This window comes from Carassius carassius, chromosome 36, assembly GCF_963082965.1.
Source record: "Carassius carassius chromosome 36, fCarCar2.1, whole genome shotgun sequence".
Classification (NCBI taxonomy): Eukaryota; Metazoa; Chordata; class Actinopteri; order Cypriniformes; family Cyprinidae; genus Carassius; species Carassius carassius.
In genome coordinates this window covers 2,823,693-2,845,887 of record NC_081790.1, presented here as the reverse complement: position 1 = coordinate 2,845,887, position 22,195 = coordinate 2,823,693, and the positions used below count along the sequence as shown (strand labels likewise).

Here is a 22,195-nt window from a genome sequence, read left to right as displayed (position 1 = left end):
TGTATGTAATGTACGGTAATATACTTTGCACAAATGTCTGTAAATAAAGAGTAAGATGTTGAATGTCTGACTTTGTGTCATTGTTGATGGTAAAAATTTTGTTAATTGCTTTGTTTATTGTTACTGCATATAAATCATAATCATAAGAATATAATTTTTCTATATAATTAGGTATAATGGATTATATTTGTTTTTGAAAAACACACTTGTTTAATCAAAATATGGTAAAAACAGTAATATCGTGAAATATTACAATTTAAAATATTTTTTTCTCTGTTTTCCATGTAAATATATTTTAAGTAATTGTTTAATGTAAGAGAAAAATATATTTTACACATATTTTACTGAATATAAAACTAGATCATAAGAATCTTTTTTCACTATATTTAAATTTTTTATTTTATGCACATTTTTGTATTATATTTTTTTGAAAAAAAAAACAATTTCTCACTAAGGCTGCATATATTTTATCGAAAATACAGTAAAAACATTTGGCTTAGTGTCATTGTTTATAGTTATATGTATATCTTATATCTTAATATTGCACGTGATTTATACTATATATATATATATATATATATATATATATATATATATATAACTATAGCTATTTAGACAGACACTTAAGATATATTAAATATACATTTTATTTTTGAATAGAAAGTTCAGAAGATTATTTCATTATTATAGATTATTAAGATATATAAATATATATATATATATATATATATATATATATATATATATATATATATATATATATATATATATAATAAATGCCGTTACTGTCACTTTTGATTCATTTATTGCCTTCCTGCGGAATAAAAGTGTTGATTTTTTTTTATGTCTTACTGACTTAATTTTTTTATATTTTATATCTAATGTTACATAAAAGTATACATTACAAGAGTAAGAAACACACCCTTTTTTATTGCATATCTGATTCATTAACAAAAGTTCTGAGAATTTATATGTATAATACAATAAATTAATTCGTTTAGTATTCTAATTAATATTCATGAGGCGGATTCTCCTCCTCGGTCTGATTGGAGCGTTATTGTGCGCGTGTTCGTAGGGGTGTGACGTCACGAGCGTCAGTAGCGACGTGCAGACGCAGAGCTAATAGAGTCAATAAAGCCTTAACTTCCACTGTTTGAAACGCTCTACTGGACTTCTACCATCACAAATTACAAATCATTTACTTTTATTCGTCTGAGAACACATAGACACCTGTCTAGAGAACCACGAGTTGCTTTTGTGACTCGCTGTCAAATCTGACATTCATCAGGTAAGTTTTGATGACCGTTAGCTTGCTACTATGTTAGCATGTAAGCTAACAAGTTTACAATGGATTTCTCCATTCACTCTACTCTGCAGGCTAATTGTTGCTAGGTGTCTTCTGTACAGGCAGTTGCCTAGCGAAAAATAGTCTTATAGAGTGAATATTTAACCATATTGTAGTTAATTTGTTCGCGGTGGATATAAAAGCTGTGAAGTGAGTAACGTTAACGTTAATTTGACAGTTTCTGGAAGGAAAGCTCAATCTTGTCAAAGTAAATAAACAAGCTAAATAATTTCGATTTGCATAAATCTGTCTTTACTTACTGTGTGAAATCAACAATTAGAGTGTTTGTATTTACTGCCTACTTATCTAAACTTTGCAGGATGATTGTGACGTTGGACTAGAATTATTCATTGATTTCAGTCTGTGTGTTTACAATAACATTTAATAAAAATACAAGTTTTTTTTGCACCTTTTTGCAACATGGTTGTTTGTGCATCTTTGAGCGAATCCCACAAAATCTTTCATGAACTTAAACAATTTTATTGACCTATAGGTCATGTTTTATGTGCAAAAATGGACTCTTGTTACTGTTAAAAAACATACATATAAATATATGTTAATTTTATACCAGTCATTTAATACTAAAACAGAAATAATTCTTACTGTGAAACTGTAGAAATGGTATATTATAAATAAAAACAACAACATGGCTTATGCTGCTTTTATACTCATTTTAATAACAAATAAAAACACTTATATTTCAGTAATTCAATTTACTTTCCAGAAAGAAGTAACTCAGATCTGGATGCTTTATATTAATAGAATTGGCATGAAAATGTGCTTAATTGTCAAGGAAAACAATGTCCTGAATACATTTTCTTTATGCAAAGTATATATTTATATGTTTTCTGTCCGATTAGGGGCTTACGCAAAGGACAATTAGCTTCTTTGATTTCATAATGTAAATGTCATTTGATTGGTTGGAAAATGGTTATTAGGCCTAAAAAAAAAAAGTTTGGTTCCGGTTGGTTGTCAGTTGAGGTCATTGGTCGGTAGGGATTTATATTTTTTAAATTTTTTTTTTTTTTCTCCAGTGGCAGTTTTACACACACACACACACACACACACACACACGCGCGCGCGCGCTGATTTTAAATGTATGTACCGGTACTTTTACGACAGTGATTCTGTATTCCCGTTTAAAGTCTGTTGTTGCCATAGACACGCAAAACGCACACACACACAAAAAGCCTTCGCGGGAGTTTGACAGGCGATCTCATAGATTAACATGGAGGATTTGAACTTGAAAAACGGAGTGTACAGACATCTTCATGATCTAACTTACAGCGATCTGTTCGACACATTCAAGAGCCACAAAACGGTATTTATTGTTTACATTTCTTTAAAAAATGACCACATTTGAAAGGTGAAATAACCAAATGAGACTTTGTTTCATATTAAAAGTAAGCTGGTAATGTTAATGTCCTGTCTGTCAGCATGTTGTCAGTGCCCTCTCTGTTCCGCGATATATTGTTGACTCCCCCCTCCCCCCGTGTTTCTCTTAATGTTACGATTTCCAAACCTTAAGTTATAGCTCACTTTAGGAATTGAATTAGTTAAAGGGTTTTGATGCAATACTTAATGGTTTTTAACGGATTACTTAAGTGTAAAACAGCATTTAAAAGAAACTGTAATTTAATTAACGATGTGTGAAAGACCGTTCTTCCCCAGTCTCATAAAATAAATTTGGGTCGCACATAAATTGACAGGGTCGGTCGGAAACCGGAACCAAACAAATTTTTTTTTTAGGCCTTATGGATTATTATGGAATGGATCTACATCAGTGGCTTTCTTTAGGTGTGTGTGTAACAAAGCTGCTTTCACCTGAAGATGTAAATGAACTTCCTTCCTTGTAAGTCGAGAGAGTTCACATCATCTTCTGTGATCAGAACAGACTTAATATGAAGCAGGATGTTTAACCAAAAGCTGCTTTATGGCAGCCACATAAGAAAATGTGTGTGTGCTTAACAAAGAGGTGTGTGTAGGGCTCCGTGTCATGTGTGTTGACTCTTACTGGAGTGTATAGTGTAATCAGGTGTACATTTAAATGTTTATTTGAAACCTAAAATGTTCTTGCTTTAGGTGATTGAAAAACAGGCCTCATTAGTCAAACTAATGAAAGCGTATTCTCCCATGATCCTCCAGGTTTTGCTTGGCTGATGATGAGTCTCTGAGGAAGCCTCTGGTTGTTTCCGGAGGAGATGGGTGCAAACACCAGTCAGGTGAGCGACCTGTCAGAGAGCCAGAGCATCCGTACTCTGATTGGTCCAGACGCCATCTCAGAGAACGAGCCCTTCTGGAACCAGCTGATCTCCTTCACCTTCAGCAGTCCCACCTGCAGGTGAGGCGCTCCTCCTACCCCCAGCACTAATGTCCCATACACTCACATTCATTCAGATGAAACCTTGTCACCTTAAGCCTGGAACACACCAAGCCGACGAACTAGTGGCAACGAAAACAGACTACAGGGTCGCCTCACGTCAGCAGCGTCAGGGTCCAGATTTGCCCTGACACACCAAGCCGATTCTCGACACCCGACGGCCAACTAGCACGTCCGTTCTGCGCCTGCCAAAATGTTCTGTTCTGCCTCAGAAATAGATCATATGTGTGATTTGTGTTGTTTCTGATGAGCTACAGTATGTGAAAATTCACAAAGGATGGGCTTTAAATGCTGATCCACACGAGCTAAAGTGCATTTGAAGATGCAATGTGCCAAAAATCTTCCCAAAATTGTAATCAGATTTATAATTTATCAATAAAAATGTCTCCCTGCTGTTTTCTGCCAAAATAAAAACTCTAAGGGTACAGTTTGAAAGCAAAGAAATGAAGGAAGACATGAATATTAATATTGAAATACATTTGCAGTGCAATAGTATAATTTCTATACTCGTATATATGTCCTTATTTGATTTGTTTAATGTTAAAAATTGACTAAAGATCTGTATTATTATTATTATTAATAATAATAAAATGGTAACAAGAAGTTATTATTATTATTTGTATAGTAAAATTGAATAGGTTCCACAAAAACAACAATGAATGTTGCTTGAGAAAACAATGAGGGGATTTTTTTTTTAACTGCTTAAAAAATCTGGAGAAAGTCTGATGCGCTGATGCCCTGAGCTCAGGATCATCTTCTGGAGGGGATATGAGAGATGGACACCAGATGGAGACAAACACTAGTTCAGCAGCTCTCGGAATTATTCAGCGTTTGCTCAGATATGATCCAACTTATCCATGTCATTTCACATAATTCCCATGTTTTCGCTGTTGAGAACTATTAGATGTTGTTTAACAGATTTAACAGCATAAAATTAAGTCTGTGTGTGAAATGTGAAACTGTAAAATGGTGATTTCTGATGTCTTGACCTTCTCATCTAGTAAAAATCATACAGACATATCTGTCATAACCTATTAAATTGTTATTCAGTTCATTGCAGTAAGTAACTTCTTTTGAATAATTTATCTGTGCCCTACATTTTGCATGCATGCAACCTAGAGTAAGAACAATGACCTGATTTCCTTGATGTTTAAGATGATCTATTATCAATTGAGCATGGCTTGTAAATGCATTCTCACTCGCGTGCGTCTCTTGACCATGTGAAATGAGCTGTAAACACTGCTTTGATATTCCTCTCATCTTCTGATGATCTCTGTCTGTGTGCTTGCAGTGCTGATGCTAAACTCCTGGAGGAGGCTGTCGTCCCACTGGCTAAGACTCTGAGTATGTGTGTTTGTATAATTTACTGCTGTTTCATTACAGCCTTACGCTGATTTCAAAGCCTCTGTCTTGTTGAATAAAGGGCTGTAATTTCAGACTCTGTGCGCATGAAGCCACATGATTCGAATGATTACCCATCCCAAGCCCTCTCGGCTTTTATACTCTACTGTATGTCATTTATTGTTCGAGCCGTTTTTAATCATTCTGTTGATCTAGTTAAGTAGCTTTTATCATGAAGCGATGTTCGGTGTGTTTGATCATCTGTCTGTGTCCCTTGTAGTTCAGAACAACCCCAGGTCCGGGAACTTCGGGGCGTTGGTGAGAGTTTTTCTCAGCAGAACCAAAGAGCTGAAGATTTCCACAGAATGCCAAGAGTAAGTGAGATACATCTTCAGTAATGTGTGCACATAAGAGTTTTGAAATGTTCATGAAAGCTGAATAATATGAAGACAAACAGTATCCAAAACTCAATACTGATTCGAACTGCATACACGTTTCTAATGAAGCCTTTTCTCCATGAATGATGTGTTTCCACAGTTATAAACAGTATAAATCATTTCTTACACTATGCTTTGTGTTTTATTATCTTGCACACTAGTTAAAGCGGCTGCTGGCATCTTTCTCTCTTCTGACCACCTTAATCAATCTCAGTATATTTTTTGTCCTTTTTTGGAGTCGTAGAAATGCTATCATTTTTTTTTTTTTATATATATATATATTTACTGATGGGGCAAACGGGAACACAGAAGTGATATTTTGTTGAAGTTTACACAATTATGACAACTTTTACTTCTGAGAACCATGCTTTTATATAAAAAAAAAATGGCTTATTCAATTTTTTTTTATTTGTGCATTCTATGTTTATGCCTTTGATTCAGAAGTTACTCATTTTGTTCAGTTCCACCTGTTTTATGTTTATATAGTTTTAGTTCATTTTGTACATCATTTTAAACTAAATACAAATAAGAAACACTTCTTTGGTAAATAGCTGAAATATAACAAGTTTTTTTTCTAATATTTTTCAACCTATTTCATTTCAAGTGGCTTTCTTGAATGATTTTGTTATAATTCTCAGTAATCACCCTGGTAGCAGTTCATATACAACCTGTTGCATCTTAATATATATTCACTATAAAAGTGAATCAAACAATTTGATGTAAATATAATGGGTTTTGTGTGTGAAAGCGGCTGTTGAGATTTGTTTGTGTTTCTCCGATGGTCAGAAGGTCTGTGAGATTTTGAGAAACATATTCTTTATAAGCATATTTTCCCACTCAGGCTTTCCGTGATATTCACTAGTCACTAAAGCGTTAGGATGTTTTCTGATATGATTTTCCCATGGGAATAGCAGCAGTGCATCCCACGGCGTCACACACACACACACACCGCCAGGGCTGATATTTGTGCTCAAAGTGTTGCTGAAGCAGAAATCCAGAGCAGGGAGTGACCCAGCGCTCCTACAGCGTCAGCCGGAGAGAATATTTATGATCTGTTCTCATCACACTCAGCTGATGCACTCCAAAAAATATTAAGGCCTAAAATTAAGATTTATCTATTTGAATTGCATACAAAAATTCCAACCATCTGGATTGCACAGTTTTAACATAAACTAATAAACCTAATGCAATGCATACATAAATGAAATGGAATAAACTAAATGTGTTTTTTAATACACAATTACCGGATTTATATATTTGTCATTAATAAATCTAAATGGTTTCAATCTCACATTTGAAGTAGTTGAATATTGCTGGTTCTACAGCGAACCAGTAGAATTGGTCATACCAGTTGTGCTGTATATTCATTGCTAAGATTTGCCTGTATGTGATATGTGTAGTTGTTCCTTGACTGTAAAGCATATTTATCAGCGTCCTACTTTAAATATTTCTAGGAAATGGTTTTACCTAAAGTGCTTCGATAGACTTTATAAAAAATGTTTCTCCTGGGAAAATATTACATTTTTATTAAATAACAATTTGACAAACAAATACTTATTTATGTAAAATTAGAGTTTTTTTGGAGCCATGAATATAGCTTTTGATGCTCATATGGCATAAAATGATAATTAAATTCCTGGCTAGCCATTTTAACGGAATAAATTAATAAATGAACAAATGTATGCTTTTCTAAGCAATTTTAATGTAGTTTAAATAAACTCAAATAGATGATAATAATAAACTATAATAAACCATGCAGTGAATTTTTATTTATTTATTTTTTTTGTGCAAAAATCGGCCTGACAGTCTGTATGTGTGTTGGTTTAGTAAAGGATGATCTAAACTCCTGACAGTCCAAGCCGTGTGTGTTTTGAAAATGAACCGCAGGGTGAAGTCCTGGTGTGTCTGTGTAAGGCTGCTGGAGCTCAGTAAACCTCTATGACACACTCTTTCTCTCTCCAGTCAGTTGTTCATCTGGCAGGCCCACAATGCTTTGTTCCTGGTGCGCTGTTTGCTGAAGGTCTTCATCAGGGAGATGAATGAAGAAGAGCTGCACTTACAGTTCTCCTACCAGGAGAGGCCGCCGGGAACCTACGGTATCACATACACACAAATGAATTGTTTTCACTATATTAATTCCTTTGTCTTCACATGTCCGTTTTTACATGTGTTATTATATGTGGACCTCATAAATATAGTTGAACTGGTACACACAAACACATTGAGAATCTGTAGACTTCTGTAGTTGTTTTGGTCACACTTTACATGGGCTAGATATGTTTTAAAGAATTTATTAATCTTTGTTTCTGGTTGTATTATTTAGTGGGAATATCTGATGTCCATTAAGAAAGCTCACACACATCAGTGCCATTTTAATATTATTCATATTTTATTCTGTATGATAGTTTTAATTAATATTTTTAATCACTAAAACCGTTTTTAATTTAAATATCATTTTTAGTAATTTTGTTGTTCTTTTGTAGATTTAAAAAAATATATATTGTTATTTATTTAAGTTTAATTAAGTTTTATTTTTTTTAGTTCAGTTTGCTTTTATTTATTTGTTGTACATTTCAAATTTTTGTTTATTTTAAGCTGGTTTTCTAATTTTTCTATTTTATTTTTCAGCTTTATTGTAATAAATTAAAATGTTTTAATTATAGTTTTAGTTAATGATAACAACCCACATTAAACACACATTTCCAATGACAAAAGAAGATAAAGTTAGTGTGTTGAAGGTGTGTTTCAGCATCAGAGTAAAACATGTGGGCCTAGGTTTATGTCCTGATGTTTTTCCTCCTCCAGTGTCTTCTCTCATTTGTACTTCTCAATAATAAAGGCCAAAAGGCACAAATAATAAAGCTTTTTCAGCACTAGAGCTGTCAATCCTGACAGCTTCTCAGTTGTTTGATGTGTCACAATCCTCAGGTGTGCCACATCTGAGCATACGTGTCATGTCTGACCAATCAGAATGAGCGTCATACCTAAAGTAACTTCTCATAGACAGTATTTACATTACTGAGGTGTGTTTACAGACTCCATCTGTGAGGATCTTCTGGAGGAGCTGGTCTGTAATTTGGTGCATCTCATCGTCGAGGTGCCGCTTCTGTGAGTACTGGAGAAGAACTGTGTATGTGTTGTTCTGGATTTCTCTGTCTTGTGAATACTAAGTGATAAAGTATGTCTCAGTGTGAGAGGGAGGTGTGCGTGTGTTATTGTCGTGATATGTGACGATTCTTTCACGTACAGTCTGTGAAGGTCAACTCTGACACAAACAATGAGGTGTCACTGTCATTTACACACAAATATATTTTCAAACATTTGACCATGAAGTTCCAAGAAGTTCAATGTAGGACTGTTAATAACTTTTGAGAATAATTATAAACAAGTTAGCGTCGTCCCCACACGATGCGAGCTAGTTTAACTCCGACATGAAAATGTCTTCACCCTCAGGCCATCCAAGATGAGTTTGTTTCTTCATTAGATTTGCAGAAATGTAGCATTGCATCACTTGCTCACCAATGGATCCTTTGCAGTGAATGGGTGCCGTCAGAATGAGAGTCCAAACAGCTGATAAAAACATCACAATAACCACAAGCAATCCACACCAGTCCAATCCATCAGATAATGGCTTGCAAAGCAAAAAGCTACATGTTCGTTAGAAACAAATCCATCAGTAAGACGTTTTTAACTTTAAACTGTTTCTCCAGTGATAAAGTCTGGTCTGAATCAGAAGAGAAATCTGCACAGATCAGACACCATTTACAAGATGAAACCGTGCAAATGGGTGAATTTTAATGTGAGAGACAACATGGGATGGACTGTTTCACCGGAGGAAGCATTATTATGGATTATGGATTTATATTTTGGCCAGAAGCAATGGTTTAAAGTTAAAATACCTTGATTATGTATTTGTTTCTTACAAACACACAGCATTTGACTTCACTGCTGGACTGGAGTGATGCGGATTACTTGTGGATGATTGTGATGTTTTTATCAGCTGTTTGGACTCTCATTCTGACGGCACCCATTCATTAGTGAACAAGTGATGGAATGCTACATTTCTCCAAATCTAATAAAGACTCAAACTCATCTACATCTTGGATGGACTAAGGGTGAGTACATTTTTAGCAACTTTTACTCGTGGGAAAAAACATAAACATGCATATTTTCCACACTCCCTTTCCGTTTTTTGAAAGTTGCAGCTCCCTGAGCGCCCATGTGTCTCGTCAGACCTCTGTGTGACCCGCTGTCATTTACACACCTGAGTGGAGGACACCTTCATGCATGAAGCCAAGATTTATTGAGTGACGCCCCTTCACACACACACAGCGGCACAGGAGTTCTGCATTATTCAGCTCTCCTTCTGAGTAGCTCTAGTGTTTTTATGTATTTAAAGGACGGATTGATCTATCTGCTCTCATCAATGTCAATCTGTCTCCTTGTGTTCCACCCAGTCTATAACGAAAACCGTATTAGAGACAGATGAGTTGCGCGATGCTTATGTTGAAAAAAAATGTTGATGGGTGTGTGTGAATGTGAATCTCATCAGTTAAATTGCCCCTGTTTACCTTATTAATAAACATCTGTGATCTCATTAAGCATGTTTCATAAGTGCATACTATTCCAACAATAAAAACCCATCAAGATTCTTTTTTGAAATTGATAATTCAAGTCATCGAGTCAAGCAGTTAGTGCAGTCGGTCCAAATACACAGGACATAAAGGTTCAAATCTGGCGTGTCTTTACACTGCCTGGATCAATAAATATTCCAGATATTACCTTCAAAAATAACCAAATTAAGTGATGTCAGACAGCATTTGCATATGAAGAGAGGAAATAGAAATTTAGATTTCAAATTTGAAATAATAATAATAATAATGTCATCAGATTATTTGGGTCATGTTTTGCAATTATTCATCACTTATTTCATATTCATATTTTCTTTTATATTTATTTAAATATTTGATTTCATGTATCTTAATATTGATATCGCATTTACATTTATATTGAATTTATTTAATCATTAATAAGTGTAAAAATATTTAGTTTTCTACATTGTATCATGCATAATTAATTAATTAACTTTTATTTATTTATTAACAGGTATAAACCATTTTCTGTACATTTTGCGGCGAAACATGACCTGGATTTGTGTGAGATTGACGCAGATATAATTATTTATCGAATATTTGTGTTTGTTACAATATTGTTTCAAAGTTTCCTGAAAGCAATAGAAGTTATCTTCAAAAAGTATAGATTATATATATATATATATATATATATATATATATATATAAAAAAAGAGATTATCATCAGTGTTAGTCAACATCTGTATACAGACGATCTTGACAAATGAAGAGGCTTGAGTTTGCAAATCAGAAAGCCTTGAGAACTAACGGAGAAAGTGAGGAACGTCACGTAAACGTTTGAAATAAAGCGTGGACTTTTTGCTGGCTCACATGTATAAGTTCAGTCTGCTGTTGTTGTCCTGTGTCTGTTTTTGTGGCCGTTTGTCTCGTTTCCTTGCTACGTGCTGACTGAGAGAAGTCAGGCGCGGGTCACATTCAGAGCCCCGGCTCGCTGGTTCCTACGTGTTTGTGAGTGATTCTGTAGCTGGAGACAGGATTCTTATCATGCTGTTGTGAAGGATATTGTGAAATGTAGCTCAAATTACCACACAGATCAAAACAAGAAATTAAATAGCTGCAGAGTTACAGTACGGTACAGCGTTTATACTGTGCACGATTATGTTTCTGATCAACCAGAAACCATTTACGTGTCGTTCCAAGCCTGTATGACACTCTCTCTACTGTAAAACACAGAAGATAATGTTTAGCTGCATGCAATGCACAGTGAAAGGATGTAAATTAACCATGAAGTAAGTCCATGTGACTGAAATCTAAGGCTCACAATTTGCATTTCATCTCCTTCTAATGGAAAAAAAAACATATTCACTTTTAACAAAACACTTTTTATCATAGATGGAACGGTTTTGTATTGATAAATTCTGTTATGGTGACTAATCATGTTATTTCAATATAAAAATAATTTTTTTTTTTTGGAGATGCATGCCTGTCATTTGACAACATTCAAAACTTGACAAAATATGTGAGAGCCGAGGCCGTTATAATAATTTCGCAAATATCATAGAGGAAATTATGAATCTGTTATGAAATTATGAAATTCTGTTGAAATAATTAGCATTTTTAATTAAAAAAGTCCAACATGGAATCTGCGCATACAGATTTCTGCAGAACTGGAAGACCCATTATTCATAGTGTTTTTATTACTTTTTTTGTAGTCTATTACTCAGAATTCTGCTGATTTTCTCTCGAAGAGTCCATATTTTCAACATGAAAACCCCCATGTGGGCCGAGTCAAGTCCAACTCAAGATCATCTGAAAGCCCTTACTGTGTTGCACTTTTTTTGTAGTGCACCTTTATTTTCAGTTGCATATTTAACTTGTTTTGTAATAAGTTGATCTTGATAATCAAAACAATTCAAAGCATCACAATAAAATTGGAAAAAATTGTATTAGTTATGATTTAATGTGTTGCTAAGCCCAGTTTGTGGAGTTTGGTTGCTGTGTTGCAAAACAGAATCCAGCAATAAAGTGTGTGTGTGTGTGTGTGTGTGTGTGTGTGTGTGTGTGTCTAAAAAGTAAAAGGGAATCATGCCAAGTGACATCACAGAACTGGGAAGTGGAAGTGAAGTGAAAAATCTGAAGGAAGGAAATGAGGGACAATAGAAAGAAAAAGAGATTGTTCTATTGATGTTGTGTGTGTGTGTGTGTGTGTGCGCGTGTGTGTTTGGAGAATGAGAGGGGGCATTGAGTTCACTTTAGGAGTTCGCTATGTTGTTAATGTGATTAAATAATAATATGATCTGTTAGTCTAGGTCATATTTCATAATTTTTTATTTCACTTAGAAAATTATGCCACAATGTATAACATTTGAATGCTTATAAAATGCTTTTATAATTATTTTTTGTTAATTATTATTATTATTGTTTTTATTTTGTTGTTTTTTTTAGAATTATTTAAAAATAGTTCTTCGTCTTTTTTTAGGGTTTTGTTGTTTTATTTTTATTTTTAGTTATTTGCTTTATGTTTTTTATATATTTTTTGCCTTTTTTTTTCTTTTATCTTGTTTTGGTTTGGTTTATTTTATTTTTTGTTTTTATTTTGTTTTGATTGAATTGTGAATTGTTTCAGTAATATTCACATGAATATATTATTACATATTATTTATAATACATCTTTGTCTTTTTACAATCCTATAAAAGTCAAAACCCTCTTGACCATGGTAAAATCAGTGTATAGCACAGCAGAAACTGGCTCATTTACTTAAATATCTGTATTGATGATTGTCATGTGTGCGTTTTCATAGTGACATCACCTACAACATCCTGTTTGAAGCAGTGACCATCCTTCTGGTGCTGTTGTCCTATCAGCTCTTCCACAGGGAGGTTCTGAGGGAGGGGCTTATTTACGGCTACCTGACCAGAGGACGATGGTGAGAAAAAAAACATTGGATTTGAACATCCCTATAGTTTTAACCTCTACATGTACATGTAATGGACTGTATAGTCGATCAAATAAAAGAGTCGTAATTAAACTAATGGTAAGGCACAGACACTCGACACACCTGAATAGATGAATCTAATAGTTTCAGAGTTCCAGCGATGCATCATAAACTTCCCAACTTGTGAACCAGAGCCAATACAAGTGAAAAGTTGTTGCCTACCGCAGTGTTTTATTCTTATGAAGTTTGTCCCAGTGTGATATTGTGGCCCCCTGACCGGCATTAACAGAAGGACGACTGCCAAGTACTGCCATTTCATATGCAAATGAGGGTGTTCATTAATTCACCAGATGCTCTCGTCTGGAGCTTTGCTTGAGTTCACCCGGAGGGCTCGTTTGCATCGCACCAGTGATACTGAGCTTTTAAAGTTCCCTCGTTAGCTCTTCAGCACTGCAGCTGAGCTTGCATGTCTGAGGCCGTTAACGAACACTCGTCAAACCTCACCGGTGTCTTCAGGACTGAGACAGACTCTACGCAAGTACATAAAAACAAAGACATCTAGGGACACAAAGCACCTTTGTGCAAATGAACATTGATGATGCATCATTCCATCAATTTCTAGAAACCAAAAATGCAGGCATTGCCATGTTCCTAATTTTCATGTCTTTATTATATCTTATTTATGTCTTATTCTAGGGGTCCAAGAAATGCTAACGCTAAATGTGTTTTAAATCTGATAATATAATAACATTGTTGCCCTCTTATTTTATTTTCAAATAGTTTTCATATGCTCCTGTTATCTAATCAAAGCACAGTCGGCTATTTTAAATGTCAAAAGTGAGAAAAGTGAAAATAACATTCTCTTAGTGGTTTTCTTATGCTATTTACACTACACTAAGTGTCAATAGCGATAGATTCTTTTTAAACTATATAAGAATAGCAGTATTTTCTTATACTACTTATTTAAAATAGAGGCACATATCTGCACCTCAGTATTGTAGTACATTATGAAACAGTATGCAGTAATAACGTATTGAGTGTAAATTATCATTTTTATTAGGATATTTTATTATGGATGCAACCTTATTGGGACAATAAAACCCTCCCTACTCTTACGCTAACCTTTCCCAATACTTTATTCCCTTCATTTTGAAAATAAATGCCTTTTGGATGTGATAAGAGTTATTTATTTATTTACTTTTGAACAAACTTTATCATTTGAACATCATTTCATAAATTTTTGCTCCCGTGATTACTATAAAATATAAAAAAAACATGTATTTTAAAAACAAATTGTGTTTACTGCCTGTTTTCTGACTTCGGGAATAAGCATTGGAGGTCGAACAATGTTTTGATTTTGCCGATTAATCGGCACCGATAGTTGATTGCTGGAATTATCGGTTATCACCAAAATCCATGCCGATAGTTTTCAGTTAGTTTTGCCGATAGCACACAGTAATGAATTGTGTATTGTGCATTTTCAACTAAACGTTTGTCTTTCTGTGGCTCTAATAAAGTCTTTGTGCTTTATTCATAGAGCTATAATATAGATCATGCTTTCTCTTTACGTTTTTTAAACATAGAACTTCAAACTCATTTATGTTTCATTGTTCATTCTTGAAGTAAACTTGTGTCCGTTTGTTGATTAAATAAACTGTTTAAGACCACTGCTCGAGTTGAATGCGACGTGTTTGGAGTGTGTCTGATACCTACTTTTGTAATTTTATTTGTTTTGTTTTTTTCATTTATTTTAAGTATTTTTTTATTCATTAATATTATTAATTTTTATTATTAAAATAATAAAATAAATACTTGTTTCATGCAACTTTTATGAATGTTCTAAATCTATTTTTTTTTGTTATGGTTAAGTAAAATTCTTTAGGTTAGGTTTTAGTTAACCGTAACAAAAGCACAACAGTTGGTTGAATATAGACGGTTTGCTCACTCTCTCTCTGTCTGTAGTCTGTCTCTGACGAGTCGTCTGGTGAAGACGCTGCTGTATAACTTCATCAGACAGGAGAAATGTCCTGCTGCCACACATGTTGCAGACGCAGTCAGACGGAGGAGGCCTGCTGTATGGACTCGCATCAGGAGTCGCCAGTGAGTTTAATGCAACACATCTGATACATTTTGAGCTTTTTTACCAGATTTGAACAAACCATCCAGATCTAAATCAATTGATACACCGAAAAGATTCATTTTTGGGTAAACTATTCCTTCAGTGGTGTATATAAACATTGAACTTCACACACTGGCTCTTGATGATCTGGTGTTTGTTGGTTATGGCTCAGCAGTCTTATTTGCTTAAATGATGCCCGTGATGTAAGGTGATTATCCGGGTCTGTAAGGGTTGAACGGGGTCAGATTACTCTTTCAGATAATAATATTTGTTTTGGTTATAAATAAACCCTTCAGTCCAGTTTCTCCTGAATTTGCATGTGAAAATCCCCACATGCACCTGATTCACATGCCCATTTTGTTCAGCTTGGCCTTTTATCACTCCGATAAAGTTTTTCTGTTTTTTTAAACATGCTTTTGTTTGACAGGCCTGTCAGAAACAAAACCCAGGGCATATGAGTGTTTGCTTTGGGTGATATTGACAGTTGTGTCTGTCTTTCTGTCTGTTTGGCGTCTGGCTCGCTCAGACGTGTCAGCAGAAGTACACACAAACGTTTCATTGTGTGAACTCAACTCTTGGCTTGATCATTTACTTAATATTGAGTTACACGCTCTTCATTGTGTGCACTGAATTCAGACCAGTGTCCATCACACACACAGACTGTCCGTCACCAGACACACATTCACATCTCACTGTGACTTACCGACCTATAAACACACACTCGATTGTGAACGAATTAATTTGTACTTTTGGGGGGGGGTCTCATTCAAGAAACATGAACGGAATGCATTTCTGGTTTTCACGTAATTTGTCGAATAAGAATGGTTTTTACAAAGAATTTGTTCTTGTGTTTCATGAATAAGCATATACTAAACTACTGATGAACAAAAATGCTTTTTTTAACATCATAAATGCAAAAACTGAAATGAAACCAAAAGCAAAAAAAAAAAAAAAGCTAAATCGTCTGTTTAATAATAAAAGTGAAAGTTGTTTTTGAAGTAATTGAGCTATCCAAAGTATAATTTTGAGTTTTTAATGTAGTTTTTGTTTCGATTTTTGTTATTCATTCCAGTTTAGTTATGTATTGTCTTCAGGCTATTCTAAAAGTTTTTTTCTTTTTTTCTAGTTTCACTTGGTTATAGTTTTGAATTTAAGTTTAATAATAAAAAAAAAATAGTTTAAATTTTGTCTGAACTCCATGTTGGTCATCATCCCATCATGTCAAAGAATATAAGAAAAAAATACAAAATAAATATTAAATATAAAATAACAATAATGAAAAATAAATAAATAAATTAAAACCTATTTAAAAATATATATATAAAAAAAAGATATATATATAAATAAATAATAATATAATTTTTTTAAATAAGTTTTAATTTATTATTATTATTATTATTATTATTATTATTATTTATATATATATATATATATATATATATATATATATATAAATAATAATAATAATAAATTATAACCTATTTAAAAAAATTATTAAACTTGAATTGAATTTGAAATTAAACTTAAAAAAAAAAAAAATATATATATATATATATATATATATATATATATATATATACACACACATACACATACACACACACACACACACACACACACACACACACACACACACACGTATGCATGTATAGTATTGGATATTGTATTATTTTCTATTTGTTTGTTTCAGTGCTGCTTTTCAAATGTCTGAAATACTAAAATTGTTTAGAACTCAAATTGATGTTAATACAAATTATAATAACATGTTATTACCATTTAAAAATGAAATAAAAACTATTTGGCAACTAAACTGAAACTAGAAAAACAAGAAGACCAGAGCTTGAAATAAAAAGTAAACTGAAACTATTCGCACCACTGCTGAAATAAATACAAACTAACCTAAGGTCTAGTAAATTATTCAGATCTCATTTGAAAGTGCTCATATCTGTCTTTTTGTTGATTGTCTTTCACTGTGACCGAGACCGTTAGTCAGAAGGGTGATTAGAGTCTAGAACTTCATGTATCATCGACTGGCACCCGACTGGCCAAAAGATACAAAATGAGCTTGTTAACAGCTGTGAGTCAGTGCCAAGATGATGTCCCAATGTGTGTGTGGAATCCAGACAGTGTGTCTTCATTGTCTGACGGGTAAATCAGGCCGGCTAAATGGAGACACAAGCCCTGTGTGTCAGTCCCATCAGCCACAAAAGGAATTCTGGGCCTGATCCTGTTTCCGCTGCTGTGGGTTGGAAAGATTCAGGCAGGATTAGACGCCGCGATTCGTCACTCTGGAATTACACGTGCCGGAAAGCCTTCTGGATCACATTAATGTTAGCTCGACTTAACCGTTTACGATACTTTCAGTGACGTTTCATTCGCTCGTGGTTATAAATGTACCTGCTGTTGTCTGAGAAACAGCTTATGGTCTTTTTGCTAAATTTGAGTTGCTCTAGAAACAGGAATGTGATGGATAACCTCATTTTGTCTATATATATATATATATATATACACACAACACAATAAATCAAAATTTATTATTGTGGGAAACGTTGAAGGTCAAGCAGTTTTTTGGCGTCCAGTCCATGTCTCTTTATCCGAACTTCCTGTTTTAATAGGAAATCCGTCAACACAGGAAATAAAGTTGTGCTTGTCTGGTCATTTCATCAGTGAAATGGATAACGATACATGTTCATGCATATTTGCTAGTTTGAGAGCTACATCACACCAAGCCACCCAAGAAAGAGCTAAATGATAGTTTCTGGAGAGCAGTGCTCTCTGGGAAACACTTGTGCTTCATAAATCAGGGTCGTGATGTGTGTGACGCTAGGCTACTGAATGTCTCTTATGATTGTCTGTATCTTTTACTTCTCTTCTTTCTCCTCTCTGAGACGGACCAAATATGGTGGATCTCACCAAAACATGTTCAGATCCCATTTCACTCCAAAATCCAATGAAAAATAGAGATGACATTATGCTTTACATAAGAAAGTAAAGCCTTTTAGGACCATAAGTTTGCATTATTTTCAGGACAGTTCACCAGTTATTCAAGGCATTTTAATAATAATAAAAAAAAAATCTAAATTCTCAGATGCTCTTATTTTTATTTTATTTTTTATTTTAAATTTTTTTCATTTATAAAAGGCAACAAATCCTGCTGTGATGTATAAAAAAAAATTATAATAAAAATAAATATAGTATAATAATAATAATTATATATATATATATATATATATATATATATATATATATATATATCTATATATATATATAGATATATATATAGATATATATAGATATATATAGATATATATATTATTAAAAATATTTATGACCGTTCTCATTACATTTGGTGTCTGCTCATGTTTACCAGACATTTTGGTATTTTTACATTTTTTCTCTTATTATAATACATTATTTAATTTATTTTTTATTTAATATTTTTCATTTTTAAAAGGTAAAAATCTTGCTTTGTATAATTTTTTTTTTTTTATTCCATTTTTACAGTATTTATATATTTTTTTATTTAGATTTTGTTTCATGATTTAGTTGTTTATTTGAATTTCATTAAACTAATGAGTATTCGAGAAGATAATCACTATTAATATTACATTATTAAAAATGTCACAATACAACGCTTCTTATGACTTACTAAGGAGATTCACTTTTAAAATATAATTAATAATCGTTAATATTTTTAATGTAAATCATAGTTTAGATAGATGAGATTCCTAATTTATTCCAAATTGAAAACATTTACTGTACACTATGGTGTGATACTATGGTATATGGTCAATATTCTGATGTTTTGTGCGTTCGATCTGTGTGAATAACAGCTCCTTTAACCAGCCGTGTTTAATACTTCAGCATTACATTGGTTTAATAGTTATTAAACTTGCGTCTGGCACTAACAGAGTCCTGCTATTGTGTGTTTGAGCGGTTTAAGTCTCAAGGCCGTCACTGTGTCTGTGTTCAGGATTAGTGTCGTATCGGCTCAGACAACAGCAACAGAGAGAAAGAGAGAGAAATGGTGAATGATAGAAGTAGAGAATTACAGAGAAAAAGAAAATGCTTTTTGGCTTATTATTTCTGATCACTCTTTCCATTCTCAGGTACATTGACTTGGACTAGTTAGCAACCACCTAGAACACACACACACACACACACACACACACTCTGTCCCGCCCTGTGTTTCATCTGACAGGTGGTTTTGCATGAATAAACTCTTTTCCTCTTCACTCATCTAGAGACTGGCCTTCATGTCAACAACTGCTTTTTTAGGAAAATATCAATATTTAGTACATTTTTTTGAGATTGTCAGATGCTCAATACAAGATGGCAAGGACGTTTTTCCCTGAGCCCAGTGAATTGACCAAAGATTTAGCAGAATATTGCTTCAGAAGTATAAACCGTCACTCAGTAACCCCATATCCATTGTTATTGCTACAGAATTAGCTCTGTGGGAGTTTATAATGGCATTTTTACTTCTGGAACGAACACAAGATGGGAAATTACAGTAACCTGTGTGTTTAACCTGTTTAAGACAAGACACTTCCATGATTTCTGCTGTCTGAATCAGACTCTGTCTCTGGATCTGATGTTTCCCCCAGACTTTATTTATCATGAGTAATACAGCAGACGCTCCTGAGTTTGAATGGAGTCAATGGACATGCTCACAGATCCACAGGGACTTTTACTGGAGGACATAGACGTGTGTGTGTGTGTGTGTGTGTGTGTGTGGAAGTTAGCAGCAGCATTTGTCACCCTCAGCCGCCTGTTTATGTACTGACAGCGTTAGTGGCATGGAAAACCCCTCTGTGTGTGTGTGTGTGTGTGTGTTCTCAGCTCTGCTGGATGGCAGCCATGATGTCTTAATTTATCTGCAGCTCTGTTAACACAGCCCACAATAACAACCCCAGGACACACACACACACACTCACACACACTGAGACCCCCAGAGCATCTGCAGTGCAGAAACAAAGGACAGTTAAGACAAATCACACACACTTGGTGCAGATCGTGTTTTCAGTAGACACTGTAGCATTCATAAATATTTATATTCAGTATTTAAAAATCATATTTTTATATGAATATTTATTAACTTAATGTTTTTCAAATAATAATTTATTATTTTATCATTTTTAATGCGATGGATAATGCGTCTATTTGTTTTCCCTGTCATTTAGTATTTTTTATTTTTGAGTATATATTATGTATAATGCATTGTAATGCTATTCTCAAATCAGTGAATATCATGTATTTAAATCATAATAGCCATAAAAAGTTTAAATTATGAGATAAAAAGTCATGAGCTTGTAAGCAGTAACTTTTTCTGTCATAATTATTTACATTTAGTCATTTAGCAGATGCTTTTATCCAAAGCGCCTTACAAATGAGGACAATGGAAACAATAAAAACCAACAAAAGAGCAATGATATGCAAGTCTCGGTTAGCCAATGTAGCAAGTTTTTTATTTTTTTGCTTTTTTTATATACGTGTATATACAACACACACACACACACATATATATGAAAAAAATTAAATAAAAAGGCAAAATGCCAAAAAAATCTTTAGAAATACCCCATCATACGTCCAACTCATTTTTTTTTTTTTACTTTGGCCATGTTTTGCATGAGAATAGTGTAAATAAGTCAAAATGTATGAAATAGCATTAGACATCCGCTTTAAATAAAGTTTTCACCACACACTGCCAAAATAAATACTTGAAAGAAATGATGACAGACTTTTATTACTATTTATAATGCTTTAAAAAAAATTTGATTACATATTAAAATATTAAATAAATTGTTAACATTTTATGATTTCTGTTTACATGCTTTTAAAATAAAAATTTGTCTGGGCCAATGGCCTCGTGGTTAGTGCGTCGACACACAGTGCTATTGCCAAAAATAAATGAGAAGAAAGCAGCAGCATATGAGCCATACAGTGTAATACATCAGAGAGCTTTCTAGACTTGTCAAGCCTCATATGACCTTCGATCAGCTTTATATTAATACAATCACACGGGAATCTTTTCATGAGACACAAGAAGTGTTTTCGCACTAGTGGGCACTAATATATATGTTTTTTCTTATATAAATAATCTGAAAGAGGTACGGAAATGGTCATAAAACTAAATCCTGATTGTTTTTTAAGCAAGAAACTTTGTGCTGTTTATATCGAATTATGACTAACATAAATAGGGAAAACAGTAAATGCTATGAAAAGGTATGAGTCTATTTCTCTTGTACTATTATATCTGTGCTGAGAGAAAAGAACCACACAAAGGACAAACTTCTTCTTTCTTCATGCATCATTTTTCACGTCATAAAAGTGTGTCAGTGTGTCTGTGAGCGATTACAGGCTTCTGATTGGCTCTGAAGAGTAGATTACAGTCTGCTCTGGCGTCTGCGCTCGCTCTCATTGGTCGACTGAGGTGGGTGTGGCATCTGTCGTGACATCATCGCAGTTCCAATTCATTTGGAACACGATGACATCATGAGGAACCTAACGGATAGATGCAGTCCAGTGCCCTTTAATGTTATCAGTGTCTTAATGATATCGGTCTTCTCAGAGCTGGGAGTTTTTCTGCCAGTGTTGTTGTTTTTATTTGCGCTGGATGTTTGTTAGCTTCCTGGCTCTGCTTCAGTCTGCTGGTGGGGCCGCGATGTCCAGCCACAAGTGATTAGACGTGGAGACAGGCATCTCATTTCCATCTCCAATCTCTCTCGCTCTTTCCGACCCACCCGATGCGATGCCTGAATGATTAGTAACTCGAAATCTGTTGAAAATCAATTACTGTTCATCAGAGACCTGCTGTTTAAACATTGTTAGACGGAAAACTTTCAACCCATCTTGTTTTTGCAACGTTAAAGTCAACATGACGCCTAAATTAGATAACATTTGGAGCTCTTGAGGCAGAAGAAACTGTGCTTTTTGGAGCCATTAACATGTCCAGTTGTCCACTGCACTTTTCCTCCGCCTCGGTTATTCTGCTTCTGGCCTGAAGCCACATCTTTTAAGTCTTTCACCATTGCTAAAGTCATTG

General features: G+C 34.0%; 1 protein-coding gene across 1 annotated transcript in view; it reads left to right on the top strand.

The window, feature by feature from the left end:
• Positions 1–1,042: 1,042 nt before the first annotated feature.
• Positions 1,043–22,195, top strand: part of LOC132116909 (dymeclin-like) — a 65,581-nt gene continuing 44,428 nt past the window's right edge. The window contains 9 exon segments of the mRNA XM_059525801.1: positions 1,043–1,288; positions 3,491–3,686; positions 5,017–5,069; positions 5,347–5,440; positions 7,466–7,599; positions 8,539–8,611; positions 12,897–13,022; positions 14,994–15,074; positions 15,076–15,131. Of these exon segments, the coding sequence (XP_059381784.1) occupies positions 3,547–3,686; positions 5,017–5,069; positions 5,347–5,440; positions 7,466–7,599; positions 8,539–8,611; positions 12,897–13,022; positions 14,994–15,074; positions 15,076–15,131 (757 nt within the window). The 5' untranslated portion in view covers positions 1,043–1,288; positions 3,491–3,546.